Below are 25855 nucleotides of genomic sequence, written 5' to 3'. Positions count from 1 at the left end.
TAAGGTAACTAACGTGACAAATGTGAAAAAATAATAATAATAATAATAATAATAAAAAAAAATCCTCGACCGGCCCAAAAGTGAAGCGGCCCACCGGGAATTCTCCCGATTCTTCCGATTACCCACCCCGGGCCTGAGATGGTGGACCTGCGCCTGGACCCATCCATGACGCATCCCTGAAGTGCCAACCTCATCAGCCCTGTAAAGGCTTCATCGACGGGACAGCAATCGGCACTGATCCTCAACAATCTCATCTCCATACCGGCGTGATGACTCCGACTTCCAACCAGATGGAACTGGATAATATTCTGAATGTTCTGATCCAATCTGACTTCTGACCTGTAATGCTGCCTGAATCATAATCATACACTGTTCGCTCGTTGGCCAGAGGAGAACTGGCCCCTGACTGAGCCTTTAATATATGGATATGTTTTGTCAAAATTGTGATGTCATCATTGGATCTGTGTTTATTTCCACCATCATAGAGTTGTTTAACGATTTCTTGTGTAAGCCACAAAGTTTGAGCATCAAAAAGATGCTGCCAAAAACAAATTTTCAGTGTACTGTCTCTGAACTATTTGAATCAGAACAAACTTCATATCACTGTGGTAAGTGACTTTCATTGCAAAAAAAAAAAATCATATTGCACAAGAGGAAGATGTGTCAGGAACATAAGGCACACCCAGCACTGAGCTTGGTGATAACAGAGGGGTTTTGAGTGTGGCAAATGTCAATGACATGGTACTTTTATTTGTAATGCAAATTCATCAGCAGTTAACTAAACAAAAAAGTGTTTCCAAAAATGGAAGAAAAAACAGAACCTAGAATCTTCATAGACGACAATAATTTTTAAATATTTAATATTTTATCAAAATACTGATCTAAAAATGTCAAATATTATCTACATTTTAATTTATTTGGCATCATACATGAACTCACAGTTTGGAATTATTAGGGCTGAAATAAAAATTTAATGCAAGTCACCTATATGGTTTGTGTAGTGTATTGTGAAATATATTTTATGTAATGGGTAGTTTCAACATTAAATGTATACAGAGAAATGCAGAGTAAGGATGCTCAGGTCAAAGATCATATATGCTTACCCAAAAGAGAAAAGAGAAAGTGCTGTGGTCAGATGAGACCAAAATTGAGCTCTTTGGCATCAACTCAACTCGCCGTGTTTGGAGGGAGAGAAATGCTGACTATGACCCCAAGAACACCATCCCTGCAGTCAAGCACGGAGGTGGAAACATGCTTTTGGGCTGTTTCTCTGCTAAGGTTATGGACGACTTCACTGTATTGAGGGGCCGATGGATGGGGCCATGTACCGCAAAATCTTGGACGAGAACCTCCATCCTTCAGCCAGAACACTGAGGATGGGTCGTGGATGGGTCTTCCAGCATGACAATGACCCAAAACACACCGCCCAGGCAACAAAGGAGTGGCTCAAGAAGAAGCACATTAAAGTCTTGGAGTGGCCTAGCTAGTCTACAGACCGTAATCCCATAGAAAATCTGTGGAGAGAGCTCAAACTTTGAGTTGCAAAGCGACAGCCAAGAAACCGGAATCTGAGAGTAGGCTATCTGACTGTAAAGAGGGGTGGACCAAAATCCATCCTGAGATGTTTACAAATCTGGTGAACTACAAGAAACGTCTGATCTCTGTGCTTGCCAACAAAGGTTTCTCCGCCAAGTACTAAGGCATGTTTTGTTTGGGGATCAAATACTTATTTTACTTACTGAAATGCAAATCAATTTATAACCTTTATATAATGTGTTTTTCTGGATTTTTTTGTTGATATTCTGTCTCTATCCGTTAAAATAAACCTACCATAAAAATTATAGACCCTTCATTTCTTTGTAAGTGGGCAAACTTACAAAATCAGCAGGGGATCAAATCATTATTTTCCCCAATGTATATGAACGTGATGCGTATACACTCTGCTCAAATGATTATGCTTGTCACTGAGCAGAGCAATTAACATCTCAGAACATGGTTTACTGCTTAGTTTTTATTGCTAAGATTAAAGCTCTATCTTTTTTTATTAAGCCATTATCTGTGTGAGGAAAACACACAGGACATCAGTTAAATCTCATCACTGTTCGGTAGCTTCATATTCAACCGTGTGTCCTGTGCACCTCAAACAAAACAAAACAGTGAAAAGGGTTAATGGGAGACTCTGTGATGATGCTACATGGCAACTATTAAAAAGGGAAATTACAGTGGCCTTTGGTACTGTGCGCAGCAACTTGGATTTTAGTGTTTAATTCTCTAACAATGGTAACATGCAAGCAATGGTGACTGCAGAGTGGCATCAAAGTAGATTTAGAGCAAAGGTTATCTGGAAATAACAAATGGCAAATTGCACAATATGTAATTGGGGCCAAGATCCTTGGGTGCCCCACAATCATAAATCCAAGCACTGTTGGGGAAAAGAAGTGACTGCATAAAACAATTTAGTGAATACCACTATTTGGTAGTGATTTTGTTGTAGGACCATGGTTTAATTATGTAATTAAATGACCATTGTCAGAGTGGTGGCCTTGTAGTCAATGTGAGTGCTCAGAAATATTGCGCTGTTGTGATCATGGGAGATTTAGCTGTTCCTATCCTGGTCCCCAATGCATCTGAATATGCTTCCTTAGTACACCAAAAGAGTAGTATGTCCAAATACATATTGTTTGAAAAATAGTAGGAAAGAAGTACACGGATGACTACAACTTCCAATTGTATTGGTTAAATTTGTAAAATTGAAAAAATACCTGAAAAAAAAGTGTGAAATGCCTACAGGGAAAGTGAATGGCTTGAATGATTTGTATAAACATTGCAGATTCCATTGCAGGAACCATTTTTGGTACCCCAGTGAACAGTTTTTTTTTTTCACAAAAGCAATGTTTTTCTCAGTGTGAAGTACATTAGTCTAAATAAATTTTTTTTACACTATAAAAAATATTTTGTGGAATGGAACCATCCATGCCAATAAGAACCTTGCCACTTTGTAAGAGTGTATTGGCAGATCACAGGAACGTAACCTTCCCATGCTGTAAACAAAAATGTTTGAACAAAGTCCTGGATTTGATTTCCTGCTATGTGATTAGGCTAAAGTTAAACAAAAGCTGAACAAATGGAAAATAACTGCATTGTTGTACATTTGTGTTTATGGGGTGGGTGATTTCATAGCCTAATTTAAATAGGCTTGTAAAATCAGTTTACATTTGCAAAACGCAGTGGCTTTATATTAGACGTATTACGGGAATGGGAGGATAGCCATAAACAGGACTGTCTTATCTGCACGTTATATGTGTAGCAGTTCATTTCACCACACTTTGCATGTTGTTGGAGATTTCAAGTCCAGGCAAGAGGACGAATACCGTTAATCGGAAGTTTAAACGCAGCGTTGAAGAGGTACGCATCTCGTTTACATAAATACGTAGCCTATGTAAAGGAAGATCGCAATAGGTTTTTCATTATAATGTCACAAGTAAGAAAATGCTATATTATATCCATCGCATTAAACACATAGCTTCGATAGGCTACAAGTCGACGTGTCAAAAGAGTGAAACGAGAAATTAAAATGTATCTTTCCATCTGCACGACGCTTTGATAAATAATTATTAATTTGTGCTTATGCAGTGTTGCATAACTTTCATTCCGGGCCAATTATTTGTTGCAATGGATATATGTAACCACAGGGAGACGGGCTTGTTTTTCTCTTCGCTTCCCTGTTCCCTGTCAGTGACTAGCGACTCATTTTTGCGAATCGGTTCTTTGAGAACAGTTCGTTACAGACAACAAAATGATTCGGCTGTTCACTACGCCATCATGTTCAAACAAATAGGGCTGAGCAACAAACTCAGACAGGCTCCTCTTCTCTTATCGAAATCCTCTGACATTTTTCTTTAAAAAATCTTGTTTTAGACTTCTAATTCGTTACTGGTGTTTTGTTTTGCTCTTGCTCTGAGCTTTCGCGTTTATATGCGTGCGTTGGGTCATAGGTCATCTGCCGGAACAGTGTTGACAGTGTAAACAGTATAAAGACGATAGGCCTTACCATAAAGATAGCCATGTTAGTTATTCTGTTTATTATAAGCACGTGCTGCAGTTTTGTCATCTGCCACTTTAAATGCTCAAGCTTTTAACAGGCAGCTCACTGCAGAGCCAATGGGAGGAGCTTGATGTCCAGCTCCCCCTCGCTGGATGTAGTGGGTGGAGCTTAAAGGGCCAGCCACACCCTAACACTACCCATAGCCCTATCCCTAAACCTAATTGTCAAGCTAACTCCATGAAGTCCACAGAGGTGGAGCTGGACTAGGTCAAGCTCTGCACCCATTAGTGATGCGCGGGTCCCGCTTTTATGAAATTATTTGGCCCGCCCCAGCCCGCCCCGCACCACTGTATCTATTTTTACAACCCGCCCCGCCCCGCACCCGCGACCATTAAATAGACATATTAGGCATTGTAATGTAAATGAAAACAGCCTTTATTTCAGCCTGAAAGTGCTTGGAAACATTGCCAACTGGCAATAACAGACGTTTCTGAATATGAACCATAAATCAGGTCATATTAATAAGATAATGATTTAAACATTTTCAATATTTACAAAGCAGCGTTTGTATTCATCTAATTCATCATTCACCTTTTTTTCTTTAATTATGTAAAATCCCGACCTCAATTTCTCCCGCACCTCATCTTCCATCTTCACTTTTATTTCTCCGTCTTTGTTGTTGTGGCTGGCGGCGGGAGCTGCTTTGCGCGAGCTGTGTCACGTGACGCCAAAGGTTTGGGGAAATCACGCAAGTTGCATTGCTCCGCCCTTATCAAAGAACCTACTAAAATATGATTAGATTGATATTCCCAAATATTTAATATAGGCTGGACATTGCATGCAACATATATGGATTTTTATTTTATTTTGTTTTTAATGACCCGCCCCAACCCGCCCCGCAAATAAAGTGACAATTTCTTTACCCGCCCCAACCCGACCCGCGGGCTACCCGCGGGGCCCGCGGGTTATGAGACGACCCGCGCATCACTAGCACCCATGTCGTCCAGAGAGGGGGAGCTGGACGTAATTTGGCTCTGCAGTGAGCCCCACTTGCTCTTGCTGGTAAAAAAATCGTTCTGAAAGTGATTCCAGTAAAAAAAAAAAAAAAAAAAACCTTCTGAAAGTGATTCCAGTAGTTATCGTCCTTGGTGTGAGCAGGCCTTTAAACTAGTTTATATAGATTGTGTGAACCAATTCAAAGATCTAATTCAAAAGAACCGCTTTATGAATCAGACATCAATCTGTGTTTATCAGATGGCACTATCAGGATGGATTTGTGTGGTGACTGGTGCTTCCAGAGGAATTGGAAGAGGTATTGCCCTTCAGTTATCTGAGGCTGGCGCTACTGTGTACATCACTGGTCGACAGGAGAAAACTCTAAAGCAGACAGCAGCTGAGGTTTGGAAACTGGCTATTGATTGTAACATTAACATGGTTTGTGCAACTTGGGGAAGGTGATACTGGTTTTATGCTTCCTTTATTTCCATGATGACAGGTGACAGAGAGAGGTGGCCGGTGTCTCCCTGTGGTCTGTGACTCATCTAAAGAGGATGACATCAAGGAGCTGTTCGAACGTGTCCAGCGTGAGCAAAATGGCAGGCTTGACATGTTGGTGAATAATGCTTATGCTGGTGTACAGGTCAGTTACAGCTAACGATGGAACAAATATTTAGATTTTGTAAACTTGATTTATTTTTACTTTTGATGTTTCATAAAATAACTTTTTTTATTATTGTTGTGTTTACGTCTGTGTGTTAGGCTATTTTCGACAACATGAACAAGAAGTTCTGGGAGGTGGATCCAGATATTTGGGACACCATCAACAACACTGGACTCAGGTACAGTACAGATCTGGAGGTGACTCCAAATAAAATAATGAAATATAATGCATGAACCGATATAAAAAATAATAATAATTTTGAATAAATTTGAAGACTTTTTGTCACTTATCCAATAGACAGCCTCAAATTCACCAAACAAGTTTGGGAGATATTTTTAAATCTTTGTGAAAATTTGCCCCTTTTGTTCACCAAGGCTTGATTTATTTGATCAAAAATGCAATAAAACAGTAATATTGTGATATATTATTACAATTTTAAATAACTTTTCTGTTTTAATATATTTATATAATAAATAAATATATATATATAATTATATATATTATAATTATTTATAATATATTTAATATATATTTTTATATGAATAAAAGTATTCATTTCTTTAAAAAAAAAATTCCTGACCCCAAACTTTTGAACGGTAGTATGACAACTTTATGTCCCAGATATACTTAATGCAAAAAAAAGAATGACCTGGTCTGACTCTGGAGCCATTTTTAACAAAATCAGGCCAAAACGATGTTTGTTTTGAGCTAATTTCAGGAGTTTGAACCATCTTGCCAAAGCAAACTTCCTGGAAAACCTTAATCGGAATGTTAACTAACAGAATACCGCAGCTTGCGTATTTTTTACCGCAAAGCAAATAAGGAAAAAGAACTTTGTTCTGAGTAAATTGGGGGCATTTAGTTACCCTGGAAATCCAGAGTTCTTGCGATAGCACAATCTGAATTTGCTCAGCGAGTCACTCTGACATTGAGTAATGATGCTCATTAACTATGCCCTTGTAACCGGGCTGCACCAATCACATCGGTGTATCTGATATAGGCGGGCCAGAGACGAGCTAAAAAGATGACGACAACGCTGTGACGTCGAAGTCATTAGTAAACATTGCAAGATGGCTATGGATGAGCACCAGTTGTTTGAAATGGCTTTGGTCGCTACAATGAACAAGTTAGACTTGGCTTTTTATCTAAAATAGGAACAGAAGATGGCGCTCGAATTGTTCCTTTGCAAGAAGGACGTTTTTGCTGTTTTGCCGACCGGATACAGCAAGAGTCTACCAGTTCTACCAGTTAGCTCTGCTGGTAGATAAGCGTATGGGGCTCTGGATACGTCACCCCGTGTATTGTTGTGATTGGTCAGTGTTATCCAATTGCGTGCAGTGAAATTTTCAAATGCATGCTTGGTGCCGCCCCCCGTGTTGGGTGATTTTCATTACTCAATGCCAGACCCTTAATCTTTTGGGTTTGGGTCTGGATTTCCAGGCTAGCATTTATTACCGAACCATATAAAAATGTGACCCTTTAAAGCAATACTGCACAATTGAAAAATCACAAAATTACTTTTTCATAACAATTATTTTGCTTTGAGAGCAGTATCAGAGATCATGGTCACTGTGTTTTTACAGGGGTCACTATTTCTGCTCAGTGTATGCGGCAAGGATGATGGTGGCTAAGGGCAAGGGCTTGATTGTGTTCATATCATCCATGGGTGGCATGCGCTATCTCTTTAATGTACCCTATGGGGTCGGCAAGGCTGCAGTAAGTCAGTGCACACAACATTTCAGATTCTATATTTGCAGTCCTGTTCAGCCTATCATATCGAAAGCCTGATTATTTCAGTTGCACAGAATGCATTTTCAGTTACATTCCATTTTTTGTTTGAAGACTATTCCTTCGTTATTCTGAGAGCATTTATGTTCCATCTTTCTTTCGGTTCTTTTCTTCAGTGTGACAGAATGGCAGCAGACATGGCAGTAGAGCTGAAGAAGAAAGGTGTGGTTTCTGTAAGCCTCTGGCCAGGGGCAGTTCAGACTGAGTTGGTGAATCAGTATATATCTCATGATGAGGCACCTCAAGGTTTGGATCCCAAAGTAAGCCATATTCATTTTATCCCAGATTTGAATCAGCATTGGTTTTAAAGTTAATCTAAAATGGGTATGATTATGATATTACAAACATACCTTGATAAATATTTGTTTACAATCTGTTTCTCAGTTCAAGGAAGTTTTCAGTAAGGGTGAGACGACGGAGTTTAGTGGACGATGCATAGTTGAGCTGGCCAAAGGTTGGATTTAAAAAAATAAAATAATTTAATGAGTGGTTAAAGTTAACACGGTTATGAATTACCATGAAAGGCAAATTGATGCAAAATGTATTACTTGGGAGGCTCTTGTTCATGTTACTTTCTGCTTCTTGGTGACAAACAGATACAAGTCTGATGTCCATGACTGGGCAAGTGTTGATGACCTGTGACCTGGCTCGGCGCTATGGACTCACAGATGTTGATGGTACGGTGATAGATGTTTATGCTGGACTAATGGTGCTCCCTGTTATGAACAAAGATACATAGATGTTCCAAAATCCTACACAGTGTTTATGATGTTTATTTTCCAGGCCGCAGTGTCGTGGACTACACCTCTCTGAAGTTCGTCTTTTCCCAGGTACCCTATGTGTCCTGGCTCTCCGTATTCACTCCTTCATTCATCAGAGTGCCTCGTTCCTTGCTGAGTCTTGGCAGTGGAAAATTTTAACATGTCATGGTGCAGAAACAGAGCTCATTTTTTAATAATTGTCTTTTTTTTTTTTCTTTTTTTTTTAATGTTGTTTCTAAAATTATTGTAATGTACATCTTTACAAAGGAGTAGGCACTGATTAAAATATCAGTAGCTGAGTGTGGAAGACACTTATTGCACAATTCATTAGCACATTTCTAAAACAACAAAATATATATATATATATACCCTTTTAAATATACTGGTTTTAACTTGAAAGAGAATAATTAATTGTAATAAATGAATGTATACTAACCAAACATTTTATTTCAATAAATACTGACATTTTACTAGTCTTTTGTGTTGTATTTTTGAGAGATTGAAATACAGCTCTTGAATACTTGGTCAAAAATTGCACTCAACCACACTAGGGTAACACTTCATAACTGTCCACTCATCTGGGAAATCTTACACAGTTGTGCTCATGTTATGCCTCTCCGTTCTCTACAAGTATGCTAAATAGTGTAAATCAAATTAATATTTCATGTAATTCAGCCGTGTAATAAGTTAAATTATTTTCCAGACTACAAGTCACTCCGGAGTATAAGTCGCATGATCGCATCAGTCAAAAAATGCGTCATGAAGAGGAAAAAAACATATATAAGTCGCACTGGACTATAAGTCGTGTTTATTTAGAAATTTATTTCACACACACACACACACACACACACACACACACACACACACACACACACACACACACACACACACACACACACACACACACAAAAACAATGTTACGGACAGGACAGTTCTCCGTTACGGACGTGAGCGCTCTGAAAGCGGCACTAAAAGACTGCTTTAAAACTTTCACAGAGACCTCAAACAGACTTTAAATTTAATTTAATTTTGTATTAATCGTATCTTAATTTTAATCAATGTTTCATCAACCAATTGCCTGGATTTAATAAATAAGTAAATATAGTAGAAAATTGATAATCATGACACGAAGGCGCCGGCGCGTTAACTGAAGCTCGTTTCATAAATTAAATGAGCGTATAAGGTAGCCTACTTGCCTCACAGACCTGATATAGAAAGCTTGAAATGTCAACTTTTAAACAGAACAATTCAGAACAATTCAAGAAAACAGACTGTTCTCTGCTTATGTAGCCTAATCTGAATGAAATGTGCATTTCTCTCTGGCGCGTTCACTAGGCTACTGCGAAGATCACGAGTCAGCATCATGAACTTCATCTTTGCAGCCGACACTGACACAGAAAACACTTGTTTATTAGTAAACAATCAATTAAAATGTCTCCTTGATATATTTGACATATTCATAATCATTACTTTTGCCTGTTCTTTGTGACAGCTTTTAGGTGCGTTATTGGCAGCGCCACCCTACTTGTTACATGAATGCGTCACCACCGCATCAGCGCTGAAAATATGGAGATTTTTTTCTTTTTGGGGGCATTTTGTTTGTGTTCAGGCTTTCTCATTTGTTTTTTAGCTTAATGTTTCAGTAAACAGTTTTTCAGTTGTTTTCAGTTAATTTTTTCAGGTTTAGGCTACAAGCGCAGCATATACTCTCGCGGCTGAAGACGGTAATGTTACTCTTAAGGGGTTTGTTTTCCTAATTTGTAGATTAAATTAATTGCTTTTTCCAATAAAAAACTAACATTCATAAAGTTATCTAATAACATGTCTGATCAAAGAATAATGATTTGCAACCTTACCTGGAGACTCCTAAAACTTTTCATATGGCACAATTCACATGGTAATCATATCCCAGATGGGAAGTGCATTCAAGGGGCCAAGTTTCAGCTGTGCTCCTCCTCCCATCCCTCTCCTTCCCGGATTGGACCTGCTCGAGCACTGCACCGTCGTTTCATGAGAAAGAAGGGGCTGGTCCGAGAGTTTCCTGATCCTCTCTGTCTAGCCTCGGTCTGACCGGACAGGCGAAAAACACTTCGGGATTTCCAGAACAAAAGCAACAACGTATAATACAGACCAGCTGAAGTCGCGTATCCACATACATCCTTGAGAGAAATTCAAGCGGTGAGTTGCTGTTTCACGCGAACTGCTACAGTTTAAATTCGTTAAGTTTTTAAAGCGTAGCCGAGGTGAGGCTTGTTATTGGACCCTGAAAGCCACGCGATGGGTCAGGCGATTTTGTTTAGCGTCGCGTTTACATTATTTGAAGCATTTGTTTTGAACGAGGTTCAACGGTGAATGTGTGGTTAAGTGGAACAACGGGAGTTTGTTTATGTGCGTAAATGAAGCGTGAGCGGATCCTGCGCCTCGCAATGGATTGTGTACAAGAACTCTTTTGGCATAAACCCTGGTTTATTATAGAAGCATTCGGCCCACGATGGCCCTTACACCTGCTTATTGTTTGTTGGATAAATACACACTGTAGTGATCTCATCTCACACCCTACGACCTGCGTCAAAAGTTCCCCACATAAGCTGATTATAAAAGAGGCCATGGACAAACATCGGCCAATGACGCAATTTCCAACAAGTCTAACCAAGTTTTAGTGTAAACCGCAATGTATTTTACAGTGTGCATGTATGATAGACCATTGTTCATGTTCACAAATTATTTTACAATTAATTCTCACATAATTTATTAATTAATTTGGACCATATTAATATTGAGTATCTCACATTTCAGACTAAACTTTGGAAAATATGTGAACTTGTGAATGTATTTGTAAAATATATATTTCACAAGTTCATATATTTGTAAACTGGACACTAAAAATGGTTATGCTGCTAAACAATGTGATGACAAAAGCTACTCTGACTTCAAGGGACTTTACGCTTAGTCGAGTCATTCCAAGTCATCATCTGATAAATGAGGTCACCACAGGCGGTCTGGAATTTATCCTGTCAAGTTCACCTCCAACTTGTTTTGTAGATGACTGGCCTGCTTGTTGCGTGTAGTGGTAAATTGCCTAACATTGGTAAAGCCTTTCCAATCAGTATTGCCTAACTGTGCTCAAGTAGACTACATGCAAAATCATTTTCTGTGGTTCACAGTTCAGCTTTGTTTTGGGCTCATTAAAGTCATAGGATGCTGCTTCAACAAGCTAAAACTTAAAGGGTTAGTTCACCCAAAAATGAAAAAAATACCAACATTTACTCACCCTCAAGCCACCCTAGGTGAATATGACTTTCTTCTTTCAGCCAAACACAATTAGTTATATTTAAAAATATCCTGGCTCTTCCGAGCTTTATAATTGGAGTGAATGATACCCTAGATTTTGAAACCCAAAAAGTGCATCCTTCCATCATAAAAGTAATTCATACGGCTCCAGGGGTAAATAATGACCTTCTGAAGTGAAGCGATGTGTTTTTGTAAGAACAATATCCATATTTACAACTTTATAAACCATAATCACTGGCTTCCGGTAACAGCCATACACAAGGCTGAGCGAACTCTGACCCGACGTATTGACGCTTGGGGAAGCACAGAAGATCACAAATTAGAAGTCTAAAACAAGATTTTTTTAAAGAGAAATTTTGGAGGATTTTGATACAAGAGAAGGTGAGCTTGAGTTTGTTGCTCAGCCCTATTTGTTTGAACCGCGAAAGGCGTCTACTCTCACCTTAGCTTATGCTACTCCTACATCCTGTCATTCGTCGGGTCAGTGGTCACTCTTCCACCGGAACTCGGCCGTTACCAGAAGCCAGTGATTATAGTTTTTAGTTATAAATATGGATATTTTTCTTACAAAAACACATTGCTTCACATCAGAAGACCATTATTTACCCCCTGGAGCCATATGGATTTTTTTTTTTTTTTTTTTTTGATGGATGGATGTGCTTTTTTTGGGCTTCAAAATCTAGGGTGCTATTCACTCCCATTATAAAGCTTGGAAGAACCAGAGTATTTTTTTTTTAAATATAACTCGGATTGTGTTTGGCTGAAAGAAGAAAGTCATATACCTAGGATGACATGAAGGCGAGTAAATTATGGGATAATTTTCATTTTTGGTTGAACTAACCCCTTTTGAACTAACTAATTTCTCGTTCATTTAGAAATTGGAGACCATTAAAAAGTTAAGGTGTCTTAGTCAGGACAAACACTGAGAAATCATCTCATGTCATGATTAGACAAAGTTTTTAGCACAGACCCAATTTAAGTTAACCAACGTGTTCTCTGTAGACTGAGCTGTGTTGGGTAGGCATCTAGGCAAACAGCAAAACTGGCAAACAAACCAGCTTGACAAATTGCACAAACTTTTGTTACCTTTATTTAACCGAGACCAACTCCTACTATCCTTTTGGCCATCTGTTGGAAGGTTAAACGAACTTCTATATGGTTCTATGGAGTAAGGCAAACGGGGGAAGTGGACCATTACGTGCACTGGAAAGGGGCAAGAGAGCTGTGAAGGGCAGGGCCCCCATCTCTTTTGCCCAAGTCTGCCAAAGTGGGGGTTGGGTGTGCATTGGTGTAGAGTATACGACAGGCTTTAATAAAAGGCTAATGTGTGGAAGAGAACGGCAGGGGGAAGGGGGTGACATCTGTCCTTCTTTCAACTTTAGAGAGGAAAGTCAGTGGCTGGACTGTAGACTTGACCATAAAGTTCCAGTTTAATGACTTTTAGGGAGTTTGATGAATGGTGTTCCTTGAAACTGAAGTCTCTGGATAGGCATCAATAATGTAAGATTTCCTGAGGTTAAGTTGGCTGGATCTGGCAAATGCTTTGAACAATTGTTGTAGATTTGACCAATCAAAGTAGCATCATCCTTGCACCCATCAGCCAGCAACAGCCCACCACCCCCCAGCATTCCAACCTCTTCACCCCTCACAAATCTGGCTTACAAACAACAAGCAGGATTTTAAGTTCACAAAGATTAACGGTTCAAGTAAAGGCATGGTGGGTAGTGCACATGCCCTACTATGCTGTGTGATGGCAACAGCAGTTTCTAATCTGCCCATTTCACAATGAGTGTAAAAGTCACAATTTGGGCCTTGATTGACTTTCATTCATCAATAAAGTGCTGCACTGGTCAGCTTTTACCGGTTTTACACACACCCCAAACCACAAAAAACAACCAACTCGAATGACTACAAAACCAGATTTTACTGGTATGTGTTGTAATATCCAATCTATTATTTTCCATTGTACATTTTAATAGTTTGATATTTTACCAAAACAAATTAATTATGAGACCAATCTTACTCTGCCAATTAAAGGTATAGCGGAGGATCTTTCCGAATTTTAGATAAGAACCGCCCTCTCCACTTTTTGAAAAAAGGCACATGCGCAACACACTACCTGTTCCCGAGAGGGAACGCCTATTAAACGTGTGCGAGGTTCTCCTCGTGCACGCTCTGTTTACAAGTTGCTGTCGGCATCGCTCATACAAGATTACTTTCCAAAAGAAGATTTGCACTTTTTCTCCAAATAGCAATCCAAACTTTACCTGTCGAGTAGAAACTTCGCGACTGAGGCATCAGTGGGAAGCCCAACCTGTGTTTTCAGCGCACGCCATCGTGTGAAACAATCTCCCAAAAACACTCTGATCTCGTTTCTCTCTTCTGAGGCCTTTCTCTTCTTCTCATACAGTTCGTACAAACTTTTTCTCTTACGACCCTCAGACATTTTCATAGGACCCGGTGAAACGGCGAGCTTCAATGAATGGCTGAGCTCTAGCTCATCACCACACATAAACACCTGAAAGTGCGCATGCGCAGAAAGCGAAAACTAAGGGACGAGCACGTACGACGGCCTTACGTAAACATATCACCAGAATGATTGACACTTAGGTGGACCAATAGTTTACACTACCCACCCGGAAAAAGAAAATCCTCCGCTATACCTTTAACTTCTTTATGTTCTTTATGTTATACTTGACATTAGGAATATATATTTTAAAATGCTTTCTAAATTGTATACATTGTCAGTTGACTCAGTTTCTTTGTCATTCTTTCAGTCTGTGGCAATAGAGGTGTGACATCTCTGATGGCGACGCACACTGACCATGACTTGAAAGTTATCTCTCCGAGAGGGGTGGCAGCAAAAAGACAAGACGGAAACCTCACCAGTCCACGGCTGCAAAAATCACCACACCACAATTCCGATGGAAAGGAACATGCGAGCCCCTCTAATCGCAGACCAAGAGAGAGCAATGGCAGCACTGCAGTAAGCTTCAGCACTAATAATAACTCTGTAGTTTGTCTTCCTTTGGTATCTGAAGGACTGAAGCTAGTGTGGACCCAGTCTGATCAAACACGTGAGTTGGATAGTGTCCCTGAACTTGTTCAGGCCTTCAACACCTTCCCCTATCCAACATCTCAAGAGGTCAGCACTCTTGCCCATGTCTGTACTCTTCCCCTAGATAAAGTCAAAGTGTGGTTCATGGTGCAACGCATCAAGTATGGAATCAGCTGGGCATCGGAGGACATTGAAGAGACACGGCTTAAGCTAGCTAGGCCTGGGGAAACAAGTGAGACACACAAAGAGAGCACTATGAAGAGGAAAAAGGGAATTGAGGATTTTAAAGAAACAGAAGAACATGTAGAAGATCTAGCAAGTCCACAAGTGCCTCGCAAAAGACATAAAATTGAAAGCACAGAACCAGCAAAGGTCTCTCCTGCTCCCTCACGTTTCCGTTCATCTCTCCCCCCTCCTCAGGATTCGTACTACTACCGACAACCAGTAGAAATGCCCGAAACACCTCAAGCAGCTACCCCACCTACTTCTACAGAATCTCCTGTTGGATCTGAGCAGCCACGGCATGGCCGCTACAAAAAGTCCAAAGCCCAGTTAGCTGCATTGCGTAAGAGTTTCCTACAGGAGAACTGGCCTGATGAGACAGAGCTCCAGCGTTTACAAGAGGAGACGGGCCTAACTCGTAATGAGATTCGAAAATGGTTTAGCGACAGTCGCTATCAGCTGCGAAATGGTAGGGGATTGACAACGTCCTTCTCTGCTTCTCAAGGAGAAAAAAATGAACCCAACTGTAGTCTGTTACTTCAGTCTCAGGAGGTTCAGCCTCTTCCTCTCACCACTAAAAAGCAAATTACAAAGCATGCTGACAACGAAGGCAAAGAACAGAGCAGGCAAAGAACAGGATCGCGAAAGAATCGGCAGAGGAGCTCTCAGTTTTTCCAGCTTTTCCTGTCTAACACTCTTGAGGCATTTGAAGATGGAGCAATAGGAGAAGATGAGGAGAAATGTTCAGAGGAAAGTGAGATTCAGAATAATGATGAAGTAGGAAGCGAACTGGAAAGTGAGGGACATTGTGTGACACCTCCGGAGCCAGCTGCACCCACTTCCTCTTCTTCTTCTCCATCGATCACCCCATCTAAAAAACACTCAGCCAGGTCGTCAAAATCTGCACGCTCTGTCAAAGCAAACACTTTGAACAACTCCCTAAAGCCCTTGGACAACTCTTCACCTTCTTCAGTATTAACAGTGGCTGGACGACCAAGGAAAACAAAAGAGCAACTGGCCATCTTAAAGGAATACTTCCATAAATGCCCATGGCCAAAGAGTGATTTATACACACAGCTAGTGGAAATAACGTCTTTGCCTCGTGCTGACATTATCCAGTGGTTTGGGGACACGCGTTATGCTGTAAAAAATGGACATGTACGCTGGGTGCATGCTGACGTACGTGGACAAGTGCTTGCTGAGATAGCATTGTTACAAAGTGGAGGGGCTGCTGCCGATGCCAGTGGAACCCCAGGAAGTGAAGGCAACAGGAAACGTAAGTCACAAGGGAACAGCACAACAAAAACACAGAAGTCTGTAACGGATTCTGTAGACATCAGTCCGTTGGAGCTGTATTATCAACAGACGGGACCATTACAAGAGAAAGACCTTGACCATCTCTGCCGAAAGTCAAAAATGAGTTACCAACAGGTGCGAGACTGGTTTGCGTCTAAAGACAGTACAACACTGGACACAGAGCTCACAGTTATTGATTAATATAAAGAAAACCATTTGTGATCATGTCTGTTAATCTGCTGTGAGTCCTGTAATTAGGCAAGACCCGTTTGAAGGCACAGTATAAAGTCACTTCATGCAAGCCCTCTTTTCTTTCCACTGTTAAAAAATAGCAATGTGAAGTATTTTCTTCAACAGTCACTACATCATTTGTTACCTATTGGACAGGCAGTATTGAAAATGCAAAATTGTAATGTATTTTTGGTCTTGACTGACTATTTGACTACATTCACTGCGAAGTATTACCCTTATTATGCTATTATTGTTAGTAATCTTTTAGAGCCTTAATTGCTGCTTCTTAGAACTGACGATGCTCAAACTGTTTATTTTCAGAAACATTGGTTTGGTTATCTATTAGGTACTGTAGTTTAGATGTTTGGGCCAGAAATGTTAGCAATGTGAGAGTACGTTTTTGTTTAATTCAGAGATCCATATGGCACTGTATATTGATTCCCTCTTAAACAATTTAAACCTTAGGTTTACAATATATTTTTCCCCTTACAATGAGCTAACATTCCGCACTCTATTATCTGATCCATTTCTCTAATCTCTCTACTTCATTGTGAATAAACTTTTCATTTGAATATATCCCTACTCCACGGCAGATTTGTTCAGTATCCAATGAAAAGACAACAAAAGCCATGGCTTTTGTAAAATCTTGTGCCTTATTGTCTGTAAATTTGTGTTTCAGGGTGGCAAAATAAAACATGACCAATTACGTTAAACTCACTGTTGCATTCTGTCCAATTATCCTCTTAAACATTATCAAATAGGTCTCATCAAATGTGGTAATTGCATGACATTTGAATTGGGCAAATGGGGTATGAAATGGCCTGCAAATTAGTCACAATATTTGTAGTATAACTATATTTGGTATTAAATTACGATTTAAATTAGATCAGTATTTCACTTATCAACACAGACACACAAGTGTTGGTTATGTATGCTAGAAGCTCAGATCTTTTGGTATGCTAAAGTTTATATTTGTAGAACCATGTCTAAGTTTTGTTATCAAACTCCATCTATAAAAAGGGACCATAATACAGCTATTATTTATAATTATACAATAAATCAATAATGCTGGAGAGTTACTGAAGACATTCCTTTTTCTCATTCCTTTCTGTTATAATACACTGGGGAAAATGCATTTCATTCATTTATTTCTGACATCCTTCTTGTAACTGAGCCAAGCTTTCAAAAATGTTGATGCGTTTTGTTTTTGTGTGATGTGTTCAACAAAAATGTTGAATGAATTCCATTTCAATTGGAAAAGTTACATTTTGTCTGTATGTATCATTTAAATTCTAGCAATAACCTCGTTCAAAAAATTAGAAAACTGTAAAACGGAGGTGCCAAAGTAAATTAAAAACATTTATGACTCATATTGCTTTTATTTGTCACATTTAATTGAACTTAAAATTATTTTTCAAATAAAAGAAGGCCAATATAATTTTTTCTACTTATATGATGCAAAGAATATCACCCATCTACTGGGTGATGTAGGTGCTGCCTTAGTTATAAAGTAGCTTTCTTATGACCTGTATAAGCTACAAATGATTATTGATTATGGCCGTGGAGACTGGAGTGTAGATCTAGCCAGAAGCTGGTACTGAAAGTTGTTTGGGGTTGTGTGTTGGGACCTAAAAATTATGAAAAGGGAAGATGGACAGTGCAATTTTCTAGTGTGAAAACTTTCAATTTGGGGCATTAAAAATGTTTAGTCTTGGTAAATGCATAAAACGTTACCTTGTAGGAGTGTTAACTGAGCTGGGTGTCCCTTTAAGATAAAAAGAGAACATAAGCATACAAACAGTAAAGAGTCTGAACAGTAGAGTGTCCACCTTGAATGACACCATGGATACTTTATGAACTCAAATAATGATATCTGAGAGATATGATTAACAATGTCACCATTCCTCACTTACTGAAACCATGTTCATGTACTGAACTCATGCCTGACATAGAGATGGATGACCCTGGGGGTGTCTAGAACAAATAAGATGTAAAACAGTCAAACAAGGATTGCTTATTTTGCTTATACTGATAACTGACAATATTAAAATTAAATAAACTTTATACTAGAATATAGTAGAGAGGAGCTAACTCACTGTCATGCCGAGTCTGGAATGTCTAAACCTCTCCAAAGTGTCACCCGAACTTGCATGACAATCAGAATTGGATAGTATTATTTGAGGGAAGGCAATTCTACTGTTTAAAAATAATTGAGATGATAGAATGCAACCTACCTGACAGCTCTAGAGCGAGGTGTGACTAGAAATGTAATGGGGAATGAAATGTGATAAGAACAAAATACAAAGAGCCTTATAGTGTTTATAAGTGAGGTTCCTGTCTCAAATGAAACTTGCTACCTGGTGATGTGACAGCCACAGGAAGAATCATTCTTGGAGTTCCTCTATATATTGAGAGAAAATATTTTAAATGTTTATATTATATTATATTATATTATATTATATTATGGCACGCATCTATGCACATAGACAATTATCTGTATTTACCCATTAATCGGAAACCTCCCAGGAGATGTCTGTGTGGAGGGGAGAAAAATGATCACATCTGAAGAGAACGTAAGTTAGAAGGCAAGTGAGGGACATGCAATAAGAAACTCTTACCCTCCTCTGAGAAAGCGGCTTCTTTAGTTCTTCGTTCTCTAGTTTCAGCTCAGAGACTTGCCTTAAACAAAGCACAAGTAACTAAACAGTCCCATTTTAAGTGCCACTGAATATATCTCAGATCTAATTACCACCTGTAGCACTGATCACGAACTTCTTTCAGCTTTCGTTCCAGTTCCGCAGACTTGCTTCTTAAGAAAGCGATGACTCGCTCCTTCTGCCTTTTCTGAAAATTAGCTATCTGAAACAAACACGTCTCCTTAATTTATAACTGGCAGAATTGTGTTTGCTTAGGGTTTGATGTCACTGTGACATATGATTTTGTGTACCAGAGTTCACAGCATATGCTCAGGTTTTCTAGCCTTCCAAAAGCTTTCGATTATAAATGAATTCGCACAAATGAAATGTATTTTGATAAGCAGAAAATGACTGAGACCTGTCCAATATGTTCCAGACGAGTCTGAACGAGTTTCACTGGATCTTTGAAAAACATCTTTTCCTGAGGCTTCATCTTCACAAAATGAAAGAATATGTAAGAAACACAGAGGTTGGAAGGAATGGGAAATAAATATTGTTTGTATAGGTAAGTTAAGTTAATATTTTCTCTAACTAATAATAATGCTTTTAACCATAGTGATAAATAATAATATCAAGACGTAATGCATTAAAGGTTTTGATTTTTTTCATTTCAGACAACTCTATCTGCTTTCATCCTCTTTTTATTCAATTTGAAAAATTCTGCACTATACCACTATTTTATGCAGTTTTCATTACTTAAGAGAGATTGACAGTTAAAAAAGAAAAACCTTCTTAGCATGTACTGTAGGCCTCCTTATATGTCACATATGACTAGTTATGTGCTATATGAAAGAAACCACAGTCGACATCAACTGAACTCACTAATTTAGCTGTAACTTGAAAACTTAATGTCACTCTCTCCTAAGGCAAAACAGTGTATGGACAGAACTGTATTTAGCACTTGAAACAAGTCTGACCACCAGGCTCAGCTCCAAAGTGAGCCATGGGACCCTCAGGGTGGGCTAGAAAGTTGGAGGGTGGGCCTGACCCACCCAGGGCCCCCTGTGGAGTAAAGCCAGCAGTGTGAATGTGCCTGAGATCAACTGGTTTCTCAGTGGACTCGACTCACCTGATCAGATATGTGTAGGTAGTTACAGTTGGCATGACAAACTCGGCACTGCCCTTTAGGAAAACACATTAAACTTTCTTAATGATTCACATTATCTTCGCAAATAACAAAAAGGTAAAATTATCACAAAATCCCGAAATTAACGTATTGAATGTAACGTATTGCGGACTCACTTGTATTTACGCAGTTCTCACAAAATATATGGCCACAGCTAGATACAACGAATTTTTTCCCTTCTCTCACAAAACAGTTGTTACAGTGAAACCAGTTCATTTCTCCACTCTAAAAAAGAAAAGAGAAAGACCACCTGGAAAAAAAAACCCCTACGCATTAACGGATGATACCATTAACGGAAGATTATGGTTCCGTCACTAAAAAGATTTAATGCTACTCATGGTGTAGCAAATTGCTTAATGCGTTAAAAATAATTTGTCATAGTTTAAACAAGTTTTACGAGTGGTATGTTTATTTGAATAATTCACCTAGTTGGTAGAGTAACGCAATAAATTTCTCACACTGGCGTCGAGTGTGCGTAAGCGTCACGTCACTGGATGGCGCCAAAGTAAAAAAGGAAAACGAAATCGTCAAGAAAACTATTACGCCATCTCGTGGCCAGTTTAGAGAAGTTAGAAAACTTAGTTTTAAAAGTGTCTTTAAAATTCATTATCCCCATTCTTCAAAACTTGAGAAGCAGTGTCACTTGTTTTTCTGCAGCAATTTCAGTTTTCGTAATGTTATTTTTTTTCATGTCCCAGTCATTCACACCAAAAACAGATGTTTGAGGGTAGCTACAGTGGCGGCGTTTCACAAAAACTTAGAGTAGGCTATGGCATTCCCTCTGGGCAGGCATGCATAGAACAACGACATTACCGAACGACATACCTCACATAAACAAAATGCACGATGCACTATTTAACTCTATTACACTATTAATTAAAATTCACAGTGAACAGCATTAAATATAAAAACACATGTCTTACCTTTTTGTTGCAGTGCAGTTTTATTGCATAAGTGGGTAGGCCTAACGTTTCGCTGACAGCACTTCAGTCCTCTTTTTTATTTTTATTTTATTGCTGCTTCCATTCTCCTGATTGCTATTATTTAATTTCTTAGTTAAAAAAAAAAACAAAAACAAAAAAAAAAAACAGGGAAGATTGAATAGGTCTGTTTTGTTTTGTTTTACTCAGTATCTGACAGAGGCTAATCAAAAAGACACGCGATTAAGTGATGCAATAAATTGCGGCTGCGCACTCACTCCACACAATTCTTTTTTAAAATAATCTTTTTGCAATAATGTATACATTTATGTGTTCATTTAAAATCTGCCATTGTGTTTTCGACATTGTTAAAATAATAAAAATGATCAGTTTTTTTCTGGATCCAATCAGAAAAGTCGGCGGTAAGATCAGCAGCGCTCATCGTGAAAGGTCACTTATCGCGTGTATTGCCATTGGCAATTTTATTTCACTTGTGAAGTAGGCTATAGCAAGAGTAGGAAAAGTCACAAAGTCTCATGCCGTAGGGATGAAGGGGATTTCATAAATAAGCTCAGCTTTTACAGTGGGGAAACCGTGTGTTGAATAGCTCCAGCATCATATGCAAACTGCATTTGACAAACAAAGCACTACACAGATGCATCTGTCATAACGAGCTTTCAATAAATGCACACACGTTGTCCTCTGCTTTTTTTCTGACGCTGAGGAGATAGTACTGGGAGGAGTCGGTTTCATATGACTTTTAAAGGTGACTGAGGCGATCACAAATTAGTGTAGGGGAGAGCAGGGCACAAAGTAACCCTTTTTTGACTTTCTCAGTTTGTGTAAATCTACTTATGGTTCGGAGTATTTATTTTTTCCCACATTAATTTCCCACATGTCTAGTACAATTATGTGGTTTTGTTTTATTAATACAGTATACTTTTTTCTGGATATACCTCGAAAGAATGGAAGTGAAATGTGACATGCCCCATAGGTGGGGTACATTGTAACATGCGAGGGGCACATTGTAACATGACATATGTCAGCTTAAAATGTTATCTGATCTAATAAAAAAAAATATACAAGACAAGCTAAAATATTTTCTAAATAAATTAAACTTTTTCATATAAAATGGCAATTTTTAATAATTAAATAGGCCTATATAAACTCATTTTTGAGTTTTGACTACAAACACAGGAAAACACAGCTATACAACATAGTTCAAAACAAATTAGTAATTTCTGAACAGTCTTTATTCACCGTTTTCTCAATAAAATTAATAAAACTACAGAATATAATAGCATAGTTCTAATAGGGGCACATTGTAACGCAGTGTTACAACATGCCCCACCTGCACAACTGGGATTTAAACCCGGCTAGTGTCTTCTGCTAGTTAGCGAAGCATTAAAGAACTCTCAACTGTTAAATAACATATTGGAGACTAAAATAATATTAGATTTGTCTAGTTTAATAAACAAAAAATAGCGCTCCCCTACAGCAATAGCAAATGTTTAAGTTGCTGGGTGAAAATTTAGGGGGGGTTAAAGCCCTCCAAAAATCTTTAACGAGCATCATCATTAGCTGATGTTCTATCTGAACTGTCTGCTAGGCTATGGCAACTGCCATACTCTGCCATAAACACCACCCTGCGGGTAACTATAAAATACGTTATTTTGTCCACAAGCCAATATTCACTATAGAGAATAAACAGCATCCACTTTATAGTAGTTTATTTCACAAGAAACAGTTGAACAGGCACAGAGAGCTCCATCCTTAGGACGTCCAAAACAACTCCAGTGGCTTGGAGGAGCCCATCTATGAAAACAATTAAACATGAAACGGATGTCACAATGTAAATTAATAATGATAATAGCAGCAAAGATTGCAAACCTTGCCAAATCCACGAGGCATGACTCGGCCCTCAGTTTTCAACAACAAGAGGCCCAAGCACAGAAGTTAAAGTAGAGGAATCTGTAGATCATGCAGTCAGTTTATGTCCATTAGTAAAACAAATCTATAAATACTCGATTCTTCACAAACTCCTGATTGGTGCCTAAATTATGGAAGTATCATGGTTTGTATTTTAAGCAAAAACAGGGAACGTCACCTGTTATTTCCCTTTTCTTTCTTCCTTGACAGTCAGTGTCACAGCAGCTGCAGAGAGAACTCTGGGATGGATCATCAGTCAACACCCACCTGCAAAAACAAAAAGAGCCTGTACGTTTCTTTAGCCAACTGGTATCGGCGGTTTCATGAAGAAACCAATCAATGCAACCTTGAAAAAGTGTTCTTTGGATTAAGTTGACATAAAAATGGTTCAAGAACGGTTCATTGGAAAGTTCTTTGGGGAAGCCAAAATTGTTGTATGTCTCCACTTTTAAAACCCCCCTTTAGGAACCTTTATTTTGGAGTATTCAGCTTTCAATTTTTAAATTATCATACCGTGAGCTTTTCCGGTCATATTGACAAGCTTTATTGCTACCATCCAGGTCTCTAGGGTCCCATGCCACAAGTCTGCAATGCAGGTAGACCTGAGGATGGTGCAAATGAAAAATAAGACAAACACAAAAAACAAACAAACACAAACACAAGCAGAGACTTGCATCTTCTCCAATGGCAAACTTGAAAGCTTGAAGACTCAGCCTGATCTCTGACAACTGGTTTCGTGGCAGAAACCTGGAGTTTGTCTTTTTGCTGTCTACCAGACACCTTAAAATAAAAACAAAAAGGTAATTACACCGTAATCCATTTTAAAAAAAGTAGTAAGACCAAGAACTGTGCCAATCATTCCACTGATGTGGAACAGAAACATTTTATGGCTCCAGAAAGAGCACAGTCTTCGCACATACCCCTTATTGGTAATGAGTGGGTAAATCTGAGAATTTGGACCCAATTCTGGTGTTGTGGAGGCCACACATTCATCCAGGAGCAGTATTAATGGCTGATGGGTCTTCTGGTCAAATGAAGCAGCAATTGGGATTGTTGAGCCTAGTGGGAATGTTGTGGTAGTGGCCACAGCACTAAAGTCATCTATAATTAGAAAATTAGTTGTAAGATAGTTCTGTATTTAATAAGAAAGTAAAGAATATTTCATTACATACAATTAGTACAGACATACCCTTCATTAGAGTCATACGAAAGGACAGATCTCCCTGGCCATGTGTGTGAAACAGCAGAGGATCATACAGGGGCGGCGTCCAATCTTCTGGCCTGAGAAAAAGGCAGCATTTTTTTTTTTTTATCTACATTGACATAGGTCTTCAAGCATAAGATGGATTAAAATGGAGCACAATGTCACCTTTCATATCTACAGGCCACAGGGTAATAAATTGGTGCAGTTTTTGACAATGCTGTAGCAGTGATCTCAGTCTCAAATACAAGCTCATTGGTTGTCACCTATGAAGGGGGAAGAGATAGAGAAGACTAATTCTATAAACCATGTATTGCCATTTCAATAGATTAGACTTAAACAACTTTGCCAGTCACACCATATATGAACAAGAGTTACTTTTCTCAACACTGCAAAGATAACCCAATCACAGTCATCTTTATTTGTGTCAGAAGTACTTTTTCAGTGTACAGATATCTCCAAAAAGTTTTGAGATTTGAATATGGCTCAGTGAATTACCTACAGGAAGTACAACTTTGTTTCTCCAAAGTTATTAGCGAACAACCCAGTGGTTCATACTTCCAAACTAGAGTAAATCAAATAGCAAATCGGTTTACTTTACAATAAAATTCTTCACTGAACTTACCATCCTCCTAATATCACACGCCCCAAATTCAGCATAGAACACTGCCTCAGACGCTTGAGGTTTTACAGAAACCTGGGTTGGAGGGCAGCCACCCAGGCGGAGAAGGGATGGATCCACTTGAGAGTTTGCTTCAATCCATCGCACAGACATAGAGTTTTTACCACATTCCACAGTAACTTCTGAAGGGATGTGAATTTGGAGATGACTTTAGAATTGGTGTGTGCAAAATTCAGCGATAGTGTACAATGCATGGTGTTAAAAAGCTCTATCTGTTACAAGGGTCACATTACCTGCTTGTGCCACTATGAAAACAACCAGACTGAGAAAAACGACCATCAAAAAGGAAGACATTTTGACAATATGCTGTTGCAGGCTTCAAGCTAATTTATGCACTTTGATTGATAATCTAATTAAAGGATTCCCATCTGAAACGCATTGTTTGGATGAGCTTAATGAACATCAGCTGCTGATGCTCTGGCTTTGATAACATTAAATGTGGCAAATATTGCTAGTATAGTGTGGGATGAGTGCAAAATAAATAAAAGAATCAAATGCATATAAACTGGAAGAACTTTGTATTGACTACATATCAAGTGTGTTAGTTTTATGGTGATGGCATTCATCTTGGTTGTGAATTTTACAAATGCCAGTAAAGGGTTTTTGCAACCCACAAGCATTTTCACATTTCTGGCATTGTTTTAAAACCATAAATGTGGCAACTCTTTAGCACTAGTCTTTGTGTCCAATTGTAATATCTCTCCGACGGTTTTACAGCAGGTTGCAAAAACATACTTTTTTTTTTACAAGCTCAGGCTCTGTGAAAATCTGCTTAATGTGGTTTTTACACACATTTCACATCTGAGCATACGATTGCTACAGTTTCATGTTTTCATAAATAACATACTCCAAGATTCTCAGGGAGTTTTAAAGTCCCCCTGTGGTGAAAAGCAAGCTTTTAAAGGGGTGGTATAATGCCTTTTTCACAAGATGTAAAATAAGTCTTTGA

General features: G+C 38.8%; 4 protein-coding genes across 4 annotated transcripts; 2 read left to right on the top strand and 2 right to left on the bottom strand.

Moving 5' to 3' along the window:
• The first annotated feature begins 3265 nt into the window (after positions 1–3265).
• dhrs1 (dehydrogenase/reductase (SDR family) member 1) lies at positions 3266–8730 on the top strand. The gene is made up of 9 exons (XM_081373870.1): positions 3266–3405; positions 5300–5443; positions 5541–5684; positions 5804–5883; positions 7289–7421; positions 7610–7753; positions 7878–7947; positions 8090–8170; positions 8277–8730. The coding sequence occupies exons 1-9, from the start codon at positions 3331–3333 to the stop codon at positions 8411–8413; spliced, it is 1008 nt and encodes a 335-aa protein (XP_081229996.1). The 5' UTR covers positions 3266–3330; the 3' UTR covers positions 8414–8730.
• Positions 8731–10159: 1429 nt separating this feature from the next.
• homeza (homeobox and leucine zipper encoding a) lies at positions 10160–17721 on the top strand. The gene is made up of 2 exons (XM_081374499.1): positions 10160–10432; positions 14323–17721. Exon 2 carries the CDS (start codon positions 14352–14354, stop codon positions 16320–16322), a length of 1971 nt encoding a protein of 656 aa, XP_081230625.1. The 5' UTR covers positions 10160–10432; positions 14323–14351; the 3' UTR covers positions 16323–17721.
• Positions 17714–20643, bottom strand: LOC308696112 (E3 ubiquitin-protein ligase RNF212B-like). Its single transcript, XM_081374504.1, has 13 exons — positions 20600–20643; positions 20291–20424; positions 20118–20170; positions 19407–19481; positions 19105–19211; positions 18971–19031; positions 18857–18885; positions 18710–18753; positions 18587–18611; positions 18449–18497; positions 18266–18326; positions 18087–18117; positions 17714–17980 (listed from the first exon to the last, which is right to left on the bottom strand). The coding sequence occupies exons 2-13, from the start codon at positions 20388–20390 to the stop codon at positions 17905–17907; spliced, it is 711 nt and encodes a 236-aa protein (XP_081230630.1). The 5' UTR covers positions 20391–20424; positions 20600–20643; the 3' UTR covers positions 17714–17904.
• Positions 20644–22064: 1421 nt separating this feature from the next.
• On the bottom strand, positions 22065–25231 carry zp3f.1 (zona pellucida glycoprotein 3f, tandem duplicate 1). The gene is made up of 10 exons (XM_081374058.1): positions 25140–25231; positions 24850–25028; positions 24393–24490; positions 24213–24304; positions 23944–24124; positions 23698–23803; positions 23537–23625; positions 23202–23290; positions 22985–23065; positions 22065–22909 (listed from the first exon to the last, which is right to left on the bottom strand). Exons 1-9 carry the CDS (start codon positions 25198–25200, stop codon positions 23016–23018), a joined length of 945 nt encoding a protein of 314 aa, XP_081230184.1. The 5' UTR covers positions 25201–25231; the 3' UTR covers positions 22065–22909; positions 22985–23015.
• Positions 25232–25855: the final 624 nt, after the last annotated feature.

This window comes from Scardinius erythrophthalmus, assembly GCF_964197995.2.
Source record: "Scardinius erythrophthalmus genome assembly, chromosome: 9".
Classification (NCBI taxonomy): domain Eukaryota; kingdom Metazoa; phylum Chordata; class Actinopteri; order Cypriniformes; family Leuciscidae; genus Scardinius; species Scardinius erythrophthalmus.
Note: the sequence above shows the minus strand (reverse complement) of the source record. Positions and strands in the feature narration are given on the sequence as shown.

Coding starts and splice junctions, on each gene's coding strand:
- dhrs1 (XM_081373870.1), top strand. CDS start 3,331: ATGTTGTTGGAGATTTCAAGTCCAGGCAAGAGGACGAATACCGTTAAT. Junction 3,406..5,299: donor TTAAACGCAGCGTTGAAGAG/GTACGCATCTCG, acceptor TGTGTTTATCAG/ATGGCACTATCAGGATGGAT. Junction 7,422..7,609: donor ATGGGGTCGGCAAGGCTGCA/GTAAGTCAGTGC, acceptor TCTTTTCTTCAG/TGTGACAGAATGGCAGCAGA.
- homeza (XM_081374499.1), top strand. CDS start 14,352: ATGGCGACGCACACTGACCATGACTTGAAAGTTATCTCTCCGAGAGGG.
- LOC308696112 (XM_081374504.1), bottom strand. CDS start 20,390: ATGAACTGGTTTCACTGTAACAACTGTTTTGTGAGAGAAGGGAAAAAA. Junction 18,754..18,856: donor GGGAGGTTTCCGATTAATGG/GTAAATACAGAT, acceptor CTCAATATATAG/AGGAACTCCAAGAATGATTC. Junction 18,498..18,586: donor CCTCGCTCTAGAGCTGTCAG/GTAGGTTGCATT, acceptor TTGTCATGCAAG/TTCGGGTGACACTTTGGAGA.
- zp3f.1 (XM_081374058.1), bottom strand. CDS start 25,200: ATGTCTTCCTTTTTGATGGTCGTTTTTCTCAGTCTGGTTGTTTTCATA. Junction 23,804..23,943: donor CCACTCATTACCAATAAGGG/GTATGTGCGAAG, acceptor TTTTATTTTAAG/GTGTCTGGTAGACAGCAAAA. Junction 23,626..23,697: donor AGTTTGCCATTGGAGAAGAT/GCAAGTCTCTGC, acceptor CACCATCCTCAG/GTCTACCTGCATTGCAGACT.